Source organism: Neohortaea acidophila (genome assembly GCF_010093505.1).
Source record: "Neohortaea acidophila strain CBS 113389 unplaced genomic scaffold BDY17scaffold_11, whole genome shotgun sequence".
NCBI lineage: Eukaryota > Fungi > Ascomycota > Dothideomycetes > Mycosphaerellales > Teratosphaeriaceae > Neohortaea > Neohortaea acidophila.
In genome coordinates, this window is record NW_022985520.1 from 45,775 (window position 1) to 65,052 (window position 19,278).

At 57.0% G+C, this 19,278-nt stretch overlaps 8 protein-coding genes across 8 annotated transcripts; 3 read left to right on the top strand and 5 right to left on the bottom strand.

Annotated features, from left to right (window-relative positions):
* Window positions 1-53: 53 nt before the first annotated feature.
* BDY17DRAFT_36658 (uncharacterized protein) lies at window positions 54-1,315 on the bottom strand. Its single transcript, XM_033738309.1, has 4 exons — window positions 994-1,315; window positions 788-939; window positions 547-679; window positions 54-494 (listed from the first exon to the last, which is right to left on the bottom strand). Exons 1-4 carry the CDS (start codon window positions 1,163-1,165, stop codon window positions 145-147), a joined length of 807 nt encoding a protein of 268 aa, XP_033585912.1. The 5' UTR covers window positions 1,166-1,315; the 3' UTR covers window positions 54-144.
* A 523-nt stretch (window positions 1,316-1,838) lies between these two features.
* On the bottom strand, window positions 1,839-2,929 carry BDY17DRAFT_303700 (heat shock protein 9/12-domain-containing protein). Its single transcript, XM_033734622.1, has 4 exons — window positions 2,812-2,929; window positions 2,612-2,736; window positions 2,512-2,537; window positions 1,839-2,447 (listed from the first exon to the last, which is right to left on the bottom strand). The coding sequence occupies exons 1-4, from the start codon at window positions 2,823-2,825 to the stop codon at window positions 2,283-2,285; spliced, it is 330 nt and encodes a 109-aa protein (XP_033585913.1). The 5' UTR covers window positions 2,826-2,929; the 3' UTR covers window positions 1,839-2,282.
* Window positions 2,930-3,322: 393 nt separating this feature from the next.
* BDY17DRAFT_36759 (uncharacterized protein) lies at window positions 3,323-4,687 on the top strand. The gene has a single exon (XM_033738310.1). The coding sequence runs from the start codon at window positions 3,768-3,770 to the stop codon at window positions 4,500-4,502; it is 735 nt and encodes a 244-aa protein (XP_033585914.1). The 5' UTR covers window positions 3,323-3,767; the 3' UTR covers window positions 4,503-4,687.
* A 2,635-nt stretch (window positions 4,688-7,322) lies between these two features.
* BDY17DRAFT_303706 (ribonucleases P/MRP protein subunit POP1-domain-containing protein) lies at window positions 7,323-10,120 on the bottom strand. Its single transcript, XM_033734623.1, has 2 exons — window positions 9,700-10,120; window positions 7,323-9,637 (listed from the first exon to the last, which is right to left on the bottom strand). Exons 1-2 carry the CDS (start codon window positions 10,066-10,068, stop codon window positions 7,475-7,477), a joined length of 2,532 nt encoding a protein of 843 aa, XP_033585915.1. The 5' UTR covers window positions 10,069-10,120; the 3' UTR covers window positions 7,323-7,474.
* A 112-nt stretch (window positions 10,121-10,232) lies between these two features.
* Window positions 10,233-11,106, top strand: BDY17DRAFT_303707 (thioredoxin-like protein). Its single transcript, XM_033734624.1, has 2 exons — window positions 10,233-10,353; window positions 10,413-11,106. Exons 1-2 carry the CDS (start codon window positions 10,306-10,308, stop codon window positions 11,037-11,039), a joined length of 675 nt encoding a protein of 224 aa, XP_033585916.1. The 5' UTR covers window positions 10,233-10,305; the 3' UTR covers window positions 11,040-11,106.
* Window positions 11,107-11,185: 79 nt separating this feature from the next.
* On the bottom strand, window positions 11,186-14,601 carry BDY17DRAFT_327326 (uncharacterized protein; the record flags this gene model as incomplete). Its single annotated transcript, XM_033737654.1, has 4 exons — window positions 11,186-11,734; window positions 11,766-13,858; window positions 13,926-14,375; window positions 14,427-14,601. 4 exons carry the CDS (start codon window positions 14,599-14,601, stop codon window positions 11,186-11,188), a joined length of 3,267 nt encoding a protein of 1,088 aa, XP_033585917.1.
* Window positions 14,602-14,972: 371 nt separating this feature from the next.
* Window positions 14,973-16,083, bottom strand: BDY17DRAFT_303711 (ubiquitin-conjugating enzyme/RWD-like protein). The gene is made up of 3 exons (XM_033734625.1): window positions 15,661-16,083; window positions 15,345-15,589; window positions 14,973-15,290 (listed from the first exon to the last, which is right to left on the bottom strand). Exons 1-3 carry the CDS (start codon window positions 15,806-15,808, stop codon window positions 15,222-15,224), a joined length of 462 nt encoding a protein of 153 aa, XP_033585918.1. The 5' UTR covers window positions 15,809-16,083; the 3' UTR covers window positions 14,973-15,221.
* Window positions 16,084-17,129: 1,046 nt separating this feature from the next.
* On the top strand, window positions 17,130-19,048 carry BDY17DRAFT_327328 (DNA photolyase, FAD-binding/Cryptochrome; the record flags this gene model as incomplete). Its single annotated transcript, XM_033737655.1, has 2 exons — window positions 17,130-17,644; window positions 17,701-19,048. 2 exons carry the CDS (start codon window positions 17,130-17,132, stop codon window positions 19,046-19,048), a joined length of 1,863 nt encoding a protein of 620 aa, XP_033585919.1.
* Between the last annotated feature and the right edge of the window lie 230 nt (window positions 19,049-19,278).

Sequence of the window (19,278 nt, forward strand, 5' to 3'; positions counted from 1 at the left end):
CCTGCAACTTGTCAGGTTTCCATCTCGGTCAAACGTTAGCATAGCGTGAAATTCAATTCTGACCCTGCCTCGCTGAATGCACATGCAATGAATGAAAATGCCAAAGCCACCCAAATGCAAACAGCAAACGAAACGCACTCCACTTCACCGTCTCACGGGATCCGTGTCCCAGTAGCGAAGCATATACTCCAGCGCCGTCGTCCACTCCTCGACAAAAGCCGCCGTAAGCTTCTCCACCGCCTCAACACCATCCTCTGGCACACGACCACCCCACATCCTCGGATCGGCGGCCAGCATTTTGGCAAATGTGGGAATCAGCTCGTCGGATTCGATCTTGGCCAGGACGAGCCAGCAGTAGTTCCAGGAGCGAGTGGAGGTAGGGTCTTCACCGACTCGCTTCTTCGCTTCTGTCAGACACTCGGAGCTGAAGGGGTAGTTGCGGGTGAGACGGCGGAGGTCGGTGAGCAGGTTGTTGGAATTGACGTAGTTGCGCCCTGTGCGAGATGTTAGTTTGGAGACAAAAAGTGTGGAACGGCATAGACTTACAAGCAAAGGTCAAAGATTGCGTGAAATCGGGAGTGATTTGGATGGGAAAGTCCCGCTCGATTCTCCGCAGCTCGCCGATGGTGTTTATGCGTCGTTCGTTGAGAGCGGTGGCAAGTGCCAGCATTTGCGCTCGCTGGGCATTCAAGTCAGTGGAAAGACCGATGGGGAAGTCTTGCGGACCTGAGGGAAATCGTGGCAAGGCGGTCCGAGAAGGACGCCTCTGCGGTCGCTGCGCACGTACACTTTGCTCGGTGTCTTTGGAAAGAGAATCCGGAACTGTTTCGGGGATGGTGGACAATGCTCCTGGTCCCGAGCTGCTCGCTGCTGGCGGTCCGCCGGCCGGTCCTCCTGCTGCAAGCGTTGGTGGCACAGGAGGATAGGGCGATACGTAGCCTGGTGTGTGTCAGACTTGGAATCATCAAGATGTAAAGATGGCCAAGCACGTACCTTGCCTCGCGTCATCTAACGCTTGTGGGGAGAACAGCCAGGATCCTGGCGCAGGCGGTGCTTGCGCGGTCGGGGGCACAAGGGCGGGAACGGAAGGCGAGGATGATGTGGTGGAGGAGGAGCTGGCTTCACCACTGGTGTCTGATCTAGTAGTTGGTGGCACGCGGCTCATTTGCTGGAAAGAGTAGTCGCAGCTGCAAATGCGCGAGTAGCGTCATGCAGTAGCGGTATGGGAGATGAGGAAACAATGGAGGGGTAGGGATGACAGAAAGAAGAGCCGACCAGTATGCAGGCCCTATATAGCGAACGTTTCACCTACCGCACGATCTAGACACGATTCGAAGTCCAGGGTCGTGTGATGGACGGACATGAACAACAATGCAAGGCCCCGAAAAGAAACCGGTAACGCTGGACATACTCGAAGGATGATTGGCGGATGGAGGCGCTATGCCGATGAAGGCAGAATGCCATCATGTTCCGCGAGTGACGAAAGCGAATGATTACCGACGCTTCAGTCGATTGAGGCGGCCGGAGGACGTGGACGCAGCGAGGGCAGCGCGCGGTTTGTCAGAAGGCTGGAAGGCTTATTGATGTCGCCGGCTACCAGATGTAGAAGCCGAAAGCGCCACGCTTGATCTGCCGGGATGTGGAATGGGCGATCGGGGCGGGCAGCCGAAGAGAGTTCATACCAGTGCCAGCCAGAAGCCAGGGATCTCGTGGATTCGAGACCGCGAGAGAAGCAAGAATGACGCTATGCGGCCTCGCAATCGCAGTGAAATGAGGCTAAAGAGAGCAGGGCGTTGCGAACGAGTGAAGGGATGATGGAAGAGAAAGAGAGAAGTGAAGTCATCCGCGCGCGTGGGAGACCGAGTCGGAGCGGAGCTTCTGCATTTCCCGACCCTATACCTAACTCATCATTCGGCGCCGGTTTTCCACTCCGAGATCGTGGTCCAAAGGTTCCATTGAACCACGAATCGAACGTTCGTAACCTTGTCACGCGGGAGTTATCGGACAGCGTGCGGACGAACGATATCGGACGAAACTGGACAAACGACATCGGACGAAGTTGGACAAACGACGTCGGACGAACGCGCAGGCGTGTCTTGAGATTGCCCATTACATGATCCAGCATTTCTCTACAGCCATCCCCACCAACTCCTCCATCACACAAGACCAATCGGTCTCCTTTCATCCATCCACTCCCTACTCTACGAGTCCCACACACATTAGCACACATCTCCTCGTTTCTCCCATCCTTCATAGACTGGAGGCAGGATGCAGAAGGGGGATCACGTACTCGGCGGCTGCTCGCCATATCCCAACGCCTCCTTGGCCTGCTCGACAACGTGGCCCAACGTCTCTTGTGCCTGCTGAGCAGCATTGCCCAGCGCCTCCTGCGCCTGCTCAAGGTAGGTGTTGCCTTCGGAACCGCTTCCGGAGACGGTGTCAGTGGCCTGCGTCAAGTAAGGCCGTGTCAGCAGGTATCCTTCGATGCACAACGCTTGTCGGGGTATTCACCTTCTGAGTCGCCGACTTCTCGCCCTCTGCAATCACGCAAACACCCGTCCATCAGCACATTCTGCCACACGGCACCGGAGGAGCAGCGAGGCTTGCTTACCAGGTTGCAAAGTAGAGGCCACGCTGTCCGCTGCGCTCTTCGCCTTGTCCTGCGCCAACTCGACGGTCGACTTCTCGCTGTCGGGCTTGAGGGCGGAGCCGGCCTTGTCGGTGGCGCTTTGGCGGCTGTGGATAGAAGGAGCAGTCTATTAGTCGGGCAGTCCTCTCCACGGAGATTGCGATGTACAGGAGGTGACGTACAGATTGTCGGTCATGTCTGCGGTTGATGCTGAGTCTTCTTGTGTGATGGTCTCTGAAATGGAGTAGTCTTGATATAGAGCGTGTCGAGAAAAGAAATTGGAGAAAGAGAGAGCAAAGACAGCAGTGATACAGGTCGAGGGAGGAAACGTTGCGATTGCTGCGAGCCCCGCCCCCTCCCTCGCCTGCCCCAGACGTGATGATCAGACGTCATCGCCCGCCCAATTCCCTCCAACGCGGAACGCGATCTGGACTAGTAGACGGCGGTACGGCGCCAGTAATTGGTCGTCACATGCCACATGCACGCTTGGGGAAATTGGTCGTTGCGGCTCTGGCCTCGAATAATCACAACGGAACGTCGCTTGCTGTTTTCGTCATTGTGCGATCACATCAATGGCATAAGTAGGCAATTCATGATAGATTGAGTGTGCCTTTCTGGCACTTCGAGCTCCTCGTGTAGTCCATCGTACACATTTGTGTAGTCCATCGTACACAACGGGATGCCGAAAGTCTTCCTGTATCCAATGCCAGCCCACCGAGATCCATGACAACCGAAATGGATTAATGGCCGCTGTGCAGTGGCCCCCCAGATACATACAGCCGGAATGCACTCGTCCTGTCGAGACGTCGCGACGGCGCATCGTCGCGCAGAGTACGATTTGTCTCTCTGCTTCTCCTGTCCAGTCTTCTCCTGCCATATGTTGCGGATGTGTGTCTTTCCGCCGTGAATACTGCGATCCCAGCTTGAACATCGCAGCCAGCCACGCTCGCAACACCATCTCCATCCGACATGGACGCGAACAAATGTTGTTCAATCCCTCAATGCGCCCGTCTTTTCCCTTCCCCGCCGCCTCTCGCTCGACGCGCAGCCGCATCACTGCCATCCGATTGCGACGAACCATAAGCATCGTACGTTAGACGCGCACTCGCATCGCCGCTCTCAGGTCGTAAAGGGTCGTATGTGTCGTTCTGTTGTGGACGCCAGAACTGTTGTTGGTGCGGCGATCGCAAACCCAACCCCTGGCCCGGCATCATCAGCGGCGGCGCAAAGGCCGTTTCATTCGCGTACGCCGGGGCTGGCTGAGCGAACGCTGATTCACTCGCGTACGGCTGGCTCGGTGGAGCAAAAGCCGACTCATTCGCGTATGGTTGGGTCAAAAGGACTGGCGGCGCGTGTTGGAAAGGAATGTTCGTCTGCCACATCGGCTGCGGCGCGGTGGGCGTGTATGGACTCGAGGAATGGGGATCGTGAGGCGCGTAAGTGGAGTGGAAGGGGGCGACGTCGGCGCTGGACGAGGGCTGGTGGAAGGGCATGTACGGCGGCTGTGGTGGGTACGATGAGAGCACGGGTGGGAATTGTGGGTGGCCTATGCCGGGGATGGTGGTGCCGGGATATTGCCAGGGCGAGGAGTCGCTGTTTGGCGATTGTAGGGGAGAAGGATGGGCGTAGGCTGGTCCGGCTGGTGGATGTTTGGTCAGATCACGAGCTGCACCAGAAGATATTCAAGTACCGCGAACTCACCTGCTGCATGACCGGGGGCCATGGGGTACGGATAATTCGGGGGGCCGCTCGTGAGTGGAGGCGGGTGCCGGTAAAAGTGTCCCTCTCCATCCATCGAGCCGTCGTCGTCCGGAGTGCGGCTGGCAGTCGACAAGTATTCGCCATTGTTGGAGGCGGGCGACTCTTCTTCTGATCCGACTCGGCGCTCCGGCGGTTCGAAAACGCACTCTCGCCCGGACGCCTGACAGTTCTGGCACGGCTCTTGCGGATCTGCGGAACTGCGAAGGCAGCGGATCTTTCGATGGCGGCACCATGCTGTTGATGAATGTCAGCGATAAGGTATTGGCGCGTGCTGGCGCGCGCACGCCCATGTAAACAAGCACGCGACCAGGTTAGGGGAAAGGAGCATTACCACAAGCGACCGATGCGCGTCTGTAGCCCAACCTGTTCCCTACTCTCCTGCCCTCCGCGTCAGACGCCTGCTGTCTCTGAGCCATTTGCGGCGCGGAGGCGGCTCTTTGCGAAGCGTGTATTCGCACCCCGCCGACGCTGTTTGGTCGGATGCCACCTGCGTTTCCTTGGATGGGAAGTGATGGGATGTCGTACGCGACTCGTCCGCCGCCGCCGCTATTCACGCCTCTGATTGCACTGGATGCTTGAGCATCGTTTTGGTCCGACGTTGAGTTCGATCTTGGAGTGTTGTCTTGCCGCCGTCGCGGTGCCATGTACGAGGTCAATAAGCGAAATTGGGCGTGCGCAAGAGTAAGAGATTAGGGAATGATGCAGGTTGTTCTTCCGCCGCCGTGAACCAGATCGATCGTCCAAATGCGTGAGAGTCTGCTTCTCGCCTTCGCCCGATGGTCGCAACGAAATTCTGCGCTCAACGTGATGGGCATGGAGAAAGGTCCGGGTTCTGGGGGGCGCCAATGTATAGGAGAAAAGGAAAAGCAGTCGAGTCTGTCCCATTCCATGACCAAGCCATCGAATGTGCGGCGAGTGTGTGGAGGAAAGCCAACAAACAATAGTGTCAGGTATGAATGCGGCACACAGTCCAACCCGGGATGATGTTGGGTGGTCGCCACTTATGTAGTCACTCCTGCCAATCAGCAGGACGGGGAGGAAATGGGCTGTGGGGATGTGCGAATCACTATGGCGTAGTCAGAGCGGTCAGGTAAATGGACGTCAGGAGACCCGAGAGCCGTTGATAGCGCACGGCAGAAGGGAGAGACCCCTGTCTTGGCCTGGTGTTGAAGAGGCACCGTCCTCGAGGATCCACCTTGAGACCGGCTGCAGGTTGGCGATTGCATGTGGCGCCGCGCCCGAAATGCTCACTTTATGCAAGAGGAATGGATTCGGAAGAGCGGAACGAGGGGATGACGCCTCCCCATGAGCCACAGCGCGACAACCTGTGCGTCGGCGGCGTGAGTTTGCCTTCGGTCCTCTCCCAAATGTTTGGGCTCAGGCTACTGTGTTACGCTAACAAGCATTAAGCTCAATGCGTGAAACTCTCCTGGTAGGATCACGCCAGGTCGGGCTTCCACGTAAGCAAGGACGGTGCGCCGCTGAGAACGTCCAAGATGCGTCGTGTATTCTCAGATTATTGCTTGGTGTCCATGCTGCTGTCCATTGCCGCCGCCAAGAAAAGGAAGTCGTGGGCCGGCACTGGCCGGGGGTTGGCAAGTCCAAACGAATGAGGCGTTTGTGAGGCGTATGAGGCGTGTCTCGGCCTGCGGCCTTGCAGGAATAGGCAGATTGCGCTTACGCGAGAGGCCCGAGTGTCAGCAACGTAGCCTTGTGCCCATCGGTGCCGAGACCTGGGTCTCTGCGAGCTAGTGGCCGTGAGTTACCAGGAGAGTAGGAGAGCGGCCAACCACTCCTTCCATTCCGCCATTCTAGAAGCGCTGCGGCATCCGAGCCAAGCCACATTTTTCGTTTCCTCTTTAGCGCGTGGAGATTCCCGCCGGACTGACGTGGGGTTGACAGCACTCGCCGCACCAAGTGTATCATGCGGCATGGTGGCACCACATTTACCATGGTGTGATCTACAAAAGCAGCAAGGTGCAAGCTCCCCAGCAGCTTGGGAGCTTGGTGACGAATGCCTCAACACCAGTCCGACGTTAGGGCATGGCATTGACAAATTTCACGCCCGGCAGCTCATTTAGGCAGGCGACAGGAGCGTGGAGGAAGCGCTTGGAAGGTAGCTTTGGCGGCTCATCGTCATCGCGCGGACGCCACGTTCTCGTCAGTGTCAATGAGGCTTAACGCTAGACAGAGTTTGGCGGGGAGTCCGACACAGGGCGGTTAAAGTTTCGATCTTTGCAACTTGGTTCCATGCGCCGCAGTGACGAGGTTGCTAGGCTGCGCGGCTCTTGTGCTGGTCTTGGTTGAATGCGCATGATGCCGAAGACTGTATTTGGCGTCTAGCCGAGTTGAAGCTTTGTCGAATTCCAAATTGTCCAGCCATCCAGCGTGTCGGAGTTTGCTCCCAGGCGCGCGCGATGTCGAAGATATGGGCACGGAGAACAATGTTCGGAAAACTGCACCCAATGAGGTAGAAATGGCGCGAGGGTGTCTTGTTCCTGCAGCAGCCACAGGAATTGCGCATCACGAGACATCTCGTTATTACGCCTCGTCTCGCTCGTTACTGCGTGCTGTCGGTGAGGTCCAAGCCGTCTGGTTCGTCATGCTGAAGCCCACCTGAGGTAAGGCGCCGCAGCAGCAACCCCTGGAATATTCGGGCGAAGCAATGCGCGCCGATGAGCGACGTCAAGACTGGCCGGTGTGCGGCTCATGAGGAACGACGCGGAGGCAAGGTTTCGGCCCCGAGCCGCCGACTTTTCACCTAATTGCAGTAGACGTTCAAGATCGACCACTTTGTGCAACGTTCACCAGGATCGGAGGCGCGTGGACGGCGTTAGTTGGTGCTGTGCCGCAATTTCAACGGGCGCGCAGGTCGTCGGGATTGGCAAAGATTTAAGCTTTCCCTTAGGGCCGGCGTTGGTCCTCGTTCGCGCTTGGCGGGAAACAACCAGCCTTGCTGTGCCTCGTTGACAACTGGACGACTGCTGTGCCTCGTTGACAACTGCACGACTGCTGTGCGTCGCTCTCATTCATAACAAGTGACATGGTGCGCTGTACATGCAGGGAACAGGCGGAACCAACAGCCTACACAACCTCCCACCTCCCCAGCCTCGCAATCCCCTCCCCGGAATTCCTAACCACACACAACCGTCTTACCTCATCCTCCCCACTCCTCACATCCTCCAGCACCTTCGCAAGCATCACACACCCCATGCCCGTCCCCTTTCCCTCCGCCAAATTGAAGTTGCCCGTAGTGACGAAACCAATCAGGTCTTCTTCTCCTGGGCAAGATGGGTAGGTCTCTTCGCCTGCTTGGGCGGTGTAAAGGAGAGACTGCGCGAGGCGGCGTTGGAGTAGATGAGGCGAGGCGTCTTTGGGTAGAGCGACGGTAGTTGGGAGGTGGTGTTTATGGTTTCCGTTGGGTTTTTCGAGCAGCGTGAGCCAGGACTTTCGAAGGGCTATGTCGGTTCGTGGTAGACGATAGATGCGTGCACATGTCTGTGGGACGCCGCGGGTGATCAGTGTTAAACGGATGGTGGCGAGCTTGCCGTCGATCGGACTCGGTGATGTGCTGGCTGCGTTGCTCAACACCTCGCGCGCATGCGCGGGCGGGAGATGCGCAAGCCCCTCGGGTCGGGTGGTAGCCTGTCCTTCCTCTCTGGCAACGGCAGCCTCTTCTCGACGAAGCAGCAACGACCAGTCACACGCCAGCCCATCCCCGACCTCACCTCTCCTCCCGCCCCCCAAATCCACCCTCTCCCAACTGACTCTCTTCGCCTTCGGCCTCTTCTTCCACTCCTCCAATCTCACCCTCCTTTCCTGCATTTCCCACTCCCACCCAGCATCAGTACCGGGGTAGTCGGCCGGGAACCACGCAATCCCACGCTGAAAGGCAAGCTGTCGTTTCTCGTTCAAGCCTCCGAACCGAGGCTGGTGGCCGGTGGAGAGCGGGTAATACTGGATGCTGTACCAGATCGGTTGGATTGTCTTCCAAGGTGCGAGGAGTGTCCAGGTGGATTGCGTTCTTCGATCGCTGTCCGGTGTGGTGTAGAGGAGAATTGGAATCGCGGGATCCGTGGCGATAGCTTCTGGATATGCTCCAGGCGTTGCGAGAGACTTGCGACGGTTGATTGCTTTCTGGGAGGGAAGACGAGACCCTTCTTGTCGGGCGATGCGATCGAATATGACAGGGTTGGTAAGCAGGCGGTCGACTGGCCATTCGGCGATCAGTCTTAAAAGATTGTCGTACTCCTGTTGAGACGTTGGAGGCTGAACCGTCCGTGGCGGATGATGCAGTCTCGGATCCTGCGTGTCGAAAGCTAGCATTGCGCCGGCAGGGAGTGATGCAGGGTTCGTAAGTCCAAGGAGAGAGGCCCACGTCTTCTCCACGCTGACTTCTTCGGTCGGTGTCTGCGTCGGCCACAGTGCTGCCAGTAATGCCTCGGTGCTGCCTGGACCTGTGATGTCTATGCTGCCGATCTCGAATCGGAGATCTTCGACAGTCACAGCTGGCTTAGCTGTTCGTGCCATTTTCAACACCTCCTCCCATGTCTGGGTAAACGCTGAAGGGTGCATGCGTAGGAAGAGCGTTCGCTTCCTCGACGATGGCTGCACTTCCACCGTCGATGAAGCGGACCATATGATCGTGACAGGCGCAATGGGATGCTTCGAGTCGCGGCCGTAGATCCACACTTCGCGACATCTCGTGCCATTCTTCCATTTCGCGCGTCCTTGAGCCATATCCACCCTCAACCCTCGGAGCAGAGATTCTATACTGTCCTCTCTGCCCTCCAATGCGATGGTCGCGATGTAACTCATATCCCAAGCAACCGCACCCCGCTCATTTGCAGCTCGATGAGTTGGACGATAACTCTTCTGCGTAGGCGTAAGGGGAATTGAGAACCTCCAAAGCGGTGCAGAAGGAGGAGTCATGTGCGCCCGCTTTGTGTGGAAGAGATGCGTAGGTAGCCAGGACTTGTGTATTTGACGCTTGCGGAATCTCGCCTTTGGGGTGGGAGGTTTGGCAAGAGTCGGTTGCTTTTTGAGCTTCGGTTTGCGAGGAAGTATTGCGGCTGCACGATCAGGTTGTCCCGTTGCATCTGCCTTGCCCTCCTTTGCTTTGTCCTTCGCCGCTCTTTTCTGTGCACCGAGAGCCCTCAGTCTTTTCATGGTGTCCAGACGTAATCGCATATGCCCCGTAGGCTTTCGTCTTCTTGCAGTGACCGTAGGCGTGTTGTCTTCAATCATCTACCAGCATATCAGCACCCTGTCTCCACTCGTCCATGACACTGAACAAAGCACGCACATACCTCCTTCTCCGCCCTCCGCCTCAGCCTCTTCGGCACCTTCTTCGCATTATGACTCGCCGTCCTCCTTCTGAGCTCCTTCGGGACCTGCTGAAAGGCTCTCCGATTGTTCGCGTGCCCACTCCGCTGAATGCCCTGCTGCAGAGCGGTGATCTCATACTCACGCGCCTTGATGAAGGCGGAGACATCGAGGGCGCCATTATGGAAGGCTTTGGAGGTGGTTTGCGTGCTGAGGGTGCGGGCATCGCGCTGTCGGGCTCGATGGTCCGTCTTTTGTTTCTTTTGCGCGTGTGGTCTGAATGCGGAGTTGATGGGCGGATCCTTTCGCTTTTTTGACGGTGCTGAAGGTGCAGGAAGGGTTGGTTGAGCCATTGCACGTCAGGGCCGACGCCGAAGAGGTGTCTCGGCGAGATGTGGAGGAGGTCGCGTGCAAAGAGATCAAACGTGAAGGTGCATCCTAGCGCCGGACGAAGCCGTTGGCACTCCGAGCTTATTTCGATAAGGCTGCAACATTGCAAAGCCAGATGATGCCTTGAGCCAACGATCGGACTCAAATCTCCTGTCAAGAGACAGAATGCCGAGAATGACTGATGAAGCGATTGAACGAAGATGATCCAACACACCATCACAATCTACTTCGACATCATCTGTGCCTGGGTGCGTCTAGTTCAACACGACGAGCTCACCACCGATCCATCCTAACCCGCATCCCGCAGTCATACATCGGCCACCGTACCCTCTTCCAAGCCATTGCTCTCTTCCAGAAGACATATCCGGGCGCCAGACATGACGAGTTCCACCTCGCCTTCCGCCCTTACTATCGCGACCGCAGCCTACCCGCCGTCCCAGTCCCCCTCGAGCAACGCCTGGATTCGTTTCTAGGCCCTGACGCCGCTGGCGACATTAAGACGCGAGTGGTGCGCATCGGCCGCAATCACGGGATCAACTTCACCTTTGACAGCAAAATTGGGAGCACACGGTCTGCCCACCGTCTAATCTACGCCGTGGGTCTTTCCAAAGGCTCCGAAGCGCAGCGAGCGCTGATCGAGATGCTTTATTTCCGGTGGTGCGAAGTTGGCGCTGACATCACCTCCTACTCCTTCTTGGCGGAATGTGCTGAGGCTGCTGCTGGATTTTCTGCATCGGATGCGTTGGCTGCGTTGGAGGAAGGGAGGTATGGGGAGGAAGTTGATCGGCTCGATGCCCGAGGTAGAGAGGATGGAGTGTCATGTGTGCCTACTTTCGACATCAATGGTGTCCGTGTCGAAGGAGCGGAGGATACGGCTACGTTTTATGAACTATTCGTCAAGCACAAAGAAGAGGATGGCGAGAAGGAGAGCTGAATGATCATTTGCATTACGTTAGAGTCGTTATGTAGACAGGCCTGCCTTTGAGCGGCCAGTTCGTCCCAAGTTCCTTTCCCCCAGCTCACCACGAGTCGGTCCTACGCCCAATGCTCATCCTCCCCTCGTCTCTCATGCTCCCATCATCAAAAAAAGTTATGCACAGGACACCTCTCCGCCCCCTCCGCACACCGCCCACAAACAACAGCAGCACACATCGCCTCCCCACACCTGATGGCACACTTAGGACAAACACGCGTCCCACACCCAAAACAAGGCAAGAAAGTATCGTAGTCTTCAACGCCATTAGGATGCAAACTCCGAAGCTGCTGCAAGCCACGCGCAGCCTGATTCTTGATCACGGCGTCTGTGACGTCGGTAGATTTGCGTTGCGAGGTGGTGAGCAGGCGCGCAAAGTGGCAGCATTGTGCACCGCAGAGGGGGCAAGTGGTCGATTGTTGTTCTTGTGCTTGCGCGAAGGCGTTGCCCAGGTTTCGTGGAGGGGATGGCGCACTCTCGTCATCGGGAGTGTGGATCTGGCGGCACATGACTTTCTCGTGGTTCCATGTGAAGGGGTGGTTGGGGTGTTTGAGGGAATCGGAGCCACACGCGAGGAGTAAAGGGGGCAGACCGACGGATGCGCGGAGTTTCTGAATGTCCACGTCTTGCTGGCTGTTCGCTTTTGCTGCCGCTGCCTGGAAGTGGTGATTGCTGTTGCCAGGATACCAGTTTCTTCGGACTTGGTGTATGATCGGAGGCAAATTTGCGCTGTGGTATTGGCTCTGTGAGCGCAGTCTGCTGAGTCTGATGCATCGGCACATCTGGCATCGATGCCAGTTCAGCATCGAAGGGTTCGCTCCTCGCGCGAATCGTAGAGCTTCTGGGAAGCTTCGCTCTTTCATCCAACAAGGCTTGTTCCTCAGCCGCCGCACGCAAAGCAGGATGACTCCGGCTCCCAATGACGACCTTCTGCAACCGACTGGCTGCTTGAATTTTCGCTCGAAACGAGCCCTGACGCTCTGGTGCAAAGGAGCCTGCATCTGTGGACCGTAACTGTGTCAAGCTTGGTCGGACTTTCAACACTTTGATGTTGAGGGGTGCTGGGACGGCATCCAGTTCCTCGGGCTCGCCCTTCCTTTCGTTGCCGTCGATGTTTCCGACAGGGCCGTGTGGCGTGAAGTCAGGTGAGTCGTTTGCCGATGCTCCTTCTGGCGAGCTGTCGTCAATGAGAAACGTCTCGTGCTTCTGCTCATATGCCTCATCCTGCGAGTAAACGCTCTCAGTACACCAGCTGCTGCCATCTTCGTTCGCAGCATCGTCTTTCTCGCGTGGCGTTCGAACATACTCCGCAACCAGATCTTGAAGCTGCGGACTCTTTGTCATCGTAGACGACGTGTGTGCTGAAGGACTGGGGGCCGGCACCTTATCGTTTGTCGTGATGCCAAGCCCAATCGAGTGCGGTTCCACATCACTGCCAGCCGAGACGGCCATCTTGTCAGGCGATGGCAGGATGCCATATTTCCCTGATCTTCGCGCGCGATGCTCCAGCATCTTCCCCACCGTCGGGGACCTCCCTTCCTCCTCCTGCCGCCACTCATCGCATTTCAACAACCGCAGCACCTCATCATAGTGCCTCAAGTCCTCCTCGTCTCCGCTCGACGCTCCTCCAGGGGTGGAAGAAGCGAGCAAAACCTCCAACGACTTGTGCTTCTCCAGCTGCGTCCTGGTGCGCGCAACCTGCTCCTCCCTCTCCAGCGCCGAACCCCTCATCTTCGTAAACAGCGCCCCCAACGTCTTGACTTTTCTCCCCTTCGGCGTCACCTGCTCCGCCGCCGCCGCCGCATTGCTGAAGGCTCCCACAGCTTCGAATTCTTCTTCGGTGATGTCTTCAATGGGCTTCCTTGTCGCGAACCCGAATTGACTCCCGCGCATAATGGCCGCTTTGCCCGCACGCAGCTTCTGCGCTTTCTTGGCGCGCACGCTGAGTTCCTTCGCTTGCTTGCTGGCTTCGAGCGCTTCGCGCTTTTCCGTTTCTGCGACCATCTTCTTTACACGCTTGACTGCCTCGTCCCACTCTGGGTCCTGCGGTCCGCGCGGGTACCCTTTGAAGCGAGTGGGAGTTTGCGCATCGGAAATGGCGGGAGAGCTAGCCTCTGGCGACGTGGGGATGAATGTGTCGTAAGTGAGTTGCGATGGCGAAGTTTTGAGACTCAGGCGTGGTAGGTGTGGGGATGAGGACAGCTTCATCTCTTCGTCTCTTATCAGGGCAGCGAGGCCGGTGCTGCTTCCTTGATCCATTCCGTACACCTTCCTTCGATCCACCATGGGCGTAGTGGGCAGTGAGGGGAGGGGAGGAAAATTCATGAAGGGATCACTTACACCTTTGCCAGTAATCATGCTCTCTCCCGACGGCTTGCGTGACTCTGCCAGATTTCGTTTCTCCAGGCTGGATCGGGTATACAGCGTTGTGGTGGAGCCAGAGGCAGCCGTTTTGAGCGAGGTGTGCGTGCCAGAACGATCGGTACGCGGCGTTCGGGGAGCGAATATGCCGACCAGCTCGTCTGGAGGACTACTCGAATGGAGGCTCGCAGTAGACAACGCAGGGAAGAACGGAGTCACATCGCGTCCGCGCTTGGGCTTGCCGGGTTTGGGCGTGCTGTTGCTCTTACTCCAGTCAATGTAGCGGAAGCCATTCGGCAGGGTCGCAAACTTCGCATCGCGATCAAAGCCAGCCGCTGGATCGATGGACGAGCTGTACAACGGCCAGGAATCTGGACCCGTAGTCGCATCCTTCGCTCGGCCAAGCGATCTCGCCACATCTGCAAACGTCAGTCAGCGAGCCAAAGTGATGTGTGAGCTCACCTCAAGCAAGCATGCCACACTAACCATCCTCATCAGTCCACATCGGACCATCGAATACTTTCAGCACACTCATCCTCTTGCGTGGATCTTCCGGCTTGGAGCGACGAGACAGAGAGCCAGACCCGTCACTCCCGCTATTCTTCGAGTAGTTCCTCGCGCTCTCCATCCAATCGTCAACCGTCACCCCCGTCCCAAAGACTCTTGCATACTGCGTGCGTTTGTTTGCTCGTTTGAAAGCGCGCATGTCGCCCTTTTCCATCAGGCGGGTGGAGGAGCCATCGCTTGTGCCATCGTCCCAGTCGAAGAAGCTCCGCGGGTCAGGTGGGGAGGGGAGATCTTGAGGTCGAACGCGGTCGATTTGGAAGAAGCTGCGGAGCTCGGCGGTCTCTTCGCGCTCGGTGGCGCCTCTTGCTTGCTTCTTGGGCTCGTTGATTGTCATGTTTTCTTCGTCGCAAGGGGGTAGGGGCGGGAGTGCTGTATCTCGTCAATGTCTGCATTTGCGGTTGTCAAGGGTGAACGACGTACCGTAAGGATCGTCCGAGCCAAAGCTCAACCGAGAAGCATTGGGCTGGCTGTATGGGACATCACTGGCCGGCAAGTCGGAGCAGTCTTGCTGTGATGAGGTTGACGACTCACTGTAGTGAGTGAGGGACTTGCGGTACCGCTTTCGGCGCTCTCTCATCGGATCGGGCTCGGCCATGTTGCTGAAAGCGCGTGAAGGTGCGTTGGAGGTAGAAGAAGCACGAGAAGCATGTGGATTGAAACTGATTGATGATGTGAAGTGGTGGGAGTGAAAACATTGCGAGTCAGCACTTCAGAGTGAGATTGCGACTGCGCACCTGAAATCGCATGCCTTATGAAGTGACGTTGTTGTGTGGTACAGGGTCACGTGAGGTTGCATAGTTCACCTGGCATGAGTGATGTCGTTGATCGATGCCTGCGCTGCTAGAATGATAGAGTGACGTCTGTCTCCAAATCTTGACTTATACGATCAGCAAAAGGTAGCAACCTCGCATGCAACTCACCCCTAGAGATAATCCTGCAGACACAAGGGAAAAGGGAGATGGTCGGAGGTGGTGTCAGCGTTTCAAATTGCAGTGTGACCACCGCACGATATCTATCTGAAATCTTCTCACACGCCTCGCGGGTGATGTATTCATGCTTCTCGTGATCCAGCACATTTCGAGCTGTAGGGGTCGGCGTTCTCGGTCTTCGTCGTACTCCCGCAAGATCGCACGCGCATGGGCGCCGGGAGTCTGCCTCTGCTCGACTGCTCCATCGCCCGCCCACCTCACGATATCCGTCCGCTCTCTATCCATCTCATTTCTTGGCTGTCGCGTATAACGCCGTCCACTCCCGAGCAGTCTTTATGGCCTCTGCTTGATTTTCCTTTGCACGCTCATCAGTATGCATGAGTCACTGCAGCGCAACGCTCGCACTCACCTTCCATTGCTTGGCCACTGCTTCATTCAGCGGGTCTTCGGGGTTTGGTGCGCCCAGCAATGCCTGTATACTGAGGAGGATGGTTCGAATTTGCAGGGCGGGGCTCCAGTTGTTCTTCAGCACGTCCAAGCATATTCTCCCCAGTCGATCGATGTTGGGATGATAGATTCGAGTGAGGAAGCGGATCTTGGGGGCGGTCATGGGGTAGTCGTCAGGGAGGAAGAGCTCGAGGTTGAATACGCCACCTGCGGGGAAGTTGGTCAGTGGGCCGGATGTAGAGAAGAAGAGAGTTGTGTGGTGAAGCCGAAGAGCATACCCTCGTAACAGCTTCCGCCGGGCCCTTCAACCATCACATCGAAGTAGCGCGCATTATCGTCATGTGGAAGGGCGGAGATGCCCGGGACTGGCTCGTTCTGCAGACGCTCGGTCTCTTTTATGATTCGCTTCGGCAGCGGCGCCGCCATTCTATGGTGTCCTTGTGAACGGGGTCCAGACGAGCTTATGAATGATTGGCAGTGGAGTGACAGCGGAGGGGAGAGGCAGAGGAAGAGAGACCGATGACGGGGGGTGCAAGCGGCAGAGTCCCAGGCACTCGTGCGGCGGATAATCTGCCAACGGCCTGTATGTGTGAAAGATGCTGGTTTGTCAAGCGCAAGTGTATGTCGTGGAGGTGGGATGAGGTTGTGGAGAGGTTCGCGGTTCGCAGGTCCAGACCCTGACGTTGGCCACCACGACTTTTGGCATGAGGGCGGGAGTGTCCCAGCAGAAGTTTTCTCGAAGGATCTTCACGTCTACATCATTCACAATTCACGTGTCCTGTTTCCTCGTGCCTTGCAGATGCATGTACTCTTCGAGTGACCAGAATTGATGGCCGACCGATCGTCCTCTCGTTCTACCGCCCACCGGCTCTGGGAGGTGCAGGATGTTGCGTAACCCTCATGTTCCCTGCGTCGCAAGCTGCTTCACCTCCCTCAGGCGTCCGGGAAGATGATGACATCGTGCGGCGTGCAACTAGCGTGGGCGTCCGGCCGGCAAGCTTATCTTGCAGTACTCGATCTCCCGAGTATCAGATCGCGGTGCCAAGTGCCACCTCGCTGGGTCTGCCTTCCGATCGCCAAGCAACGTGGAGGAAACGAATGACTCGCTCTTTTCTGACCCCCGTCGATCTACAACTGCCCTTGCTCTCAGCACGCCCGTCACTCGCCGGCACTTGGCTCCTTTGCCCCATCATGGAGGCGCGGAATCGCCAATGCTTCGCGCCACGACGCATCTCTTGACTGATGCTCCCATGGTCGAGCAGTTGCATGCGGACGCTGTTGCTCTTTCCCCCCGGTTAGTAGGCCACTCGGTCTTAGCGCGCTCCTCACCTACTGTGCCCCTGGAATGACCTCTCTTTCGATGATGTAACACTTGCCAGACGTCAAGTTGGGTTGTTTTCGCCTCTTCTTTCCCTTTCACTGACCGTGCAATCCTCTCCACATTTTGTCCTGCAAACTCACAGTCGACTGATCGTTTTGTTCCTTCCTTCTTTCCTTCTTCTTTCCGTTTACTCTTGCTCGCACTTTCGCTCTCATACTGCTGCATTCTACAGCGCACGAGACCTAATCATTTCGTCATCGAAGTCGATTCACTTCAGCCACCCATCACAATCACTGCTCGACCCTCGTTTGAGTCTACGGATCATCCGTCCGACTTGGTGGCAACAAAGTTCGAACATAATCGCGTTCCATCGCGGTCCAACAATAAAGGGCTGCTGCGATCAGCAGCGAATCTCGACAATCCAACATGTCGCGTGTCCTGATCTACATATTACGGCGCGACCTACGCCTCGCCGACAACCCCGTCTTCCACGAAATCGCGCGGCTCAATGGCCAATCGCAACGACCTTTCACCCACTTGCTCCCGGTCTACGTCTTCCCTGCGGAGCAAGTCGAAGTGTCAGGATTTCTATCTGCCAATACACAGCAATCGCCGTACAAGGAGGCACGCAGTGCGGTAGGCGGCTTCTGGCGCTGTGGCAAGCTACGAGCCAAGTTCATTGCCGAAAGCGTGTGGGATCTGAAGACCGATCTTGAGAAGATCGGCAGTGGCCTTGCGATCCGTGTTGGCAGCGTATCAGATGCAGTCAAGTCGCTTTTGGAAGGTTTCCGCGAGCAGGAGGGTGTCGAGGTACATGGCTTGTGGATGACGAGCGAGGAGGGGTGGGAGGAGAAGCAGGAGGAGAAGCGCGTTCAGCGGCTCTTGCAGCGCGAGCAGAAGGAGTTCAAGTTGTGGAAGGACGAGAAGTATTTCGTTGACGAGTGAGTTTGCCATCCCACCACTGACCTGAGCCCTGCCATACTGATTATGCTTGCAGCCGAGATCTTCCTTTCCAGAGCATCAAAGATCTGTCTGACGTATTCACGAACTTCCGGAAGACCGTCGAGCCCTTGCGCGCAGTCCCGCGACAACAGCTGCCTTCCCCCCAAAAGCTGCCCGCACTCCCAGCCAAGATCCCTCCGCAGAGGACTCCTTTCGAAATCCCCGACACCCTCGACGCCACCATCTCCGCGCTCTTCAAACCTCTAGAGAAAGCCGAATTCTCCAATATGCCCACCATGCCATCAGGAGTCGAATCCGCCCATCCCTTCACCGGCGGCTCAGAAGCCGCACACAAGCGAGTACACCACCTCCTCGACTCTGGGGCGATGACATCTTACAAAGACACGCGCAATGGCCTCCTCGGCCTCGACTTCAGCACCAAACTCTCCGCTTGGCTAGCGCTAGGATCCATATCGGCGCGGCAGGTGCACTGGACCATGCTCGAGTTCGAAGACGGCAAGGGCCGCTTCAGTGCCAGTACGGCCGCGGGAGCCGGCAAGGGCGAGAACAAAGGCACGGCAGCCGTGCGGTTCGAGCTACTCTGGCGCGACTACATGCGTCTCTGCACGCGCAAGTTCGGCTCCCGATTATTCCTCGTGGATGGATACAGGGAGGCGAAAGATGCGAGCTGGAAGTACATTAGCAGCCCCTTTATGCATTCCACGGACAAGAAGAACGCCAAAGGATCTAACGACGACGACACGAGAGCAGCGATTGAGCGGCTTGTCAAAGGCACGACAGGAACGGGACTCATCGATGCTTCACAGCGAGAGCTCTACCTCACGGGCTGGACATCGAATCGCGCACGGCAGAACGTGGCATCGTTCCTCACGAAGCACCTGGGTATTGATTGGCGTATTGGGGCGGAGTGGTACGAGGCGAACCTAATTGACTACGACGTCTCGAGCAATTGGGGCAATTGGCAGTATGTGGCGGGCGTGGGCAATGACCCACGTGGAGATCGAGTATTCAATCCCGTCAAGCAGGCAGTGGACTACGATGCAAATGGAGAGTATGTGCGGGCTTGGGTGCCGGAGTTGAGAGACGTGGGCAGGGGGAAGGAAGGTGGTGGGAAGGGGAGCGCGGAGGATCTGATGGGCGTCTTCCAAGCTTGGAGGATGCCGGCGGAGGAGAAGAAGAGGTTGGGGTTGGAGGGGGTGGAGTGGGTCGAGCGGCCGTTGGTGCGGATCGATTACTCTGTGAATCGAAGGGGTGGTGGGGCGAAGAGGGGCAGAGGAAGAGGCGGCGGCGGCGGAGGTGGAGGTGGAGGAGGACGTGGACGAGGCGGGCGAGATGGTAAAGCTGCGAGGACTGGGCCGATGGAGAAGGCGGGCTGGCAATGATTAAGTTGTGATTGAGCGTCCTGCCACTATGTTGGCTTAGCATCGTTGGTGTTACACCTTTTGCCTCTGCAGTGATTGGAACAAGGCTGCAAGGCATCATGTCTTACGTCATTGTGGCCATCGAGTCTCGACCACGCGGAGAAGGGCAACAATTCCACATCCTCTCCCGCTACGAGTTGCCCACCAACATCCAAACAACATGCATGCACAACGCCGGAGTGGAAATGAAC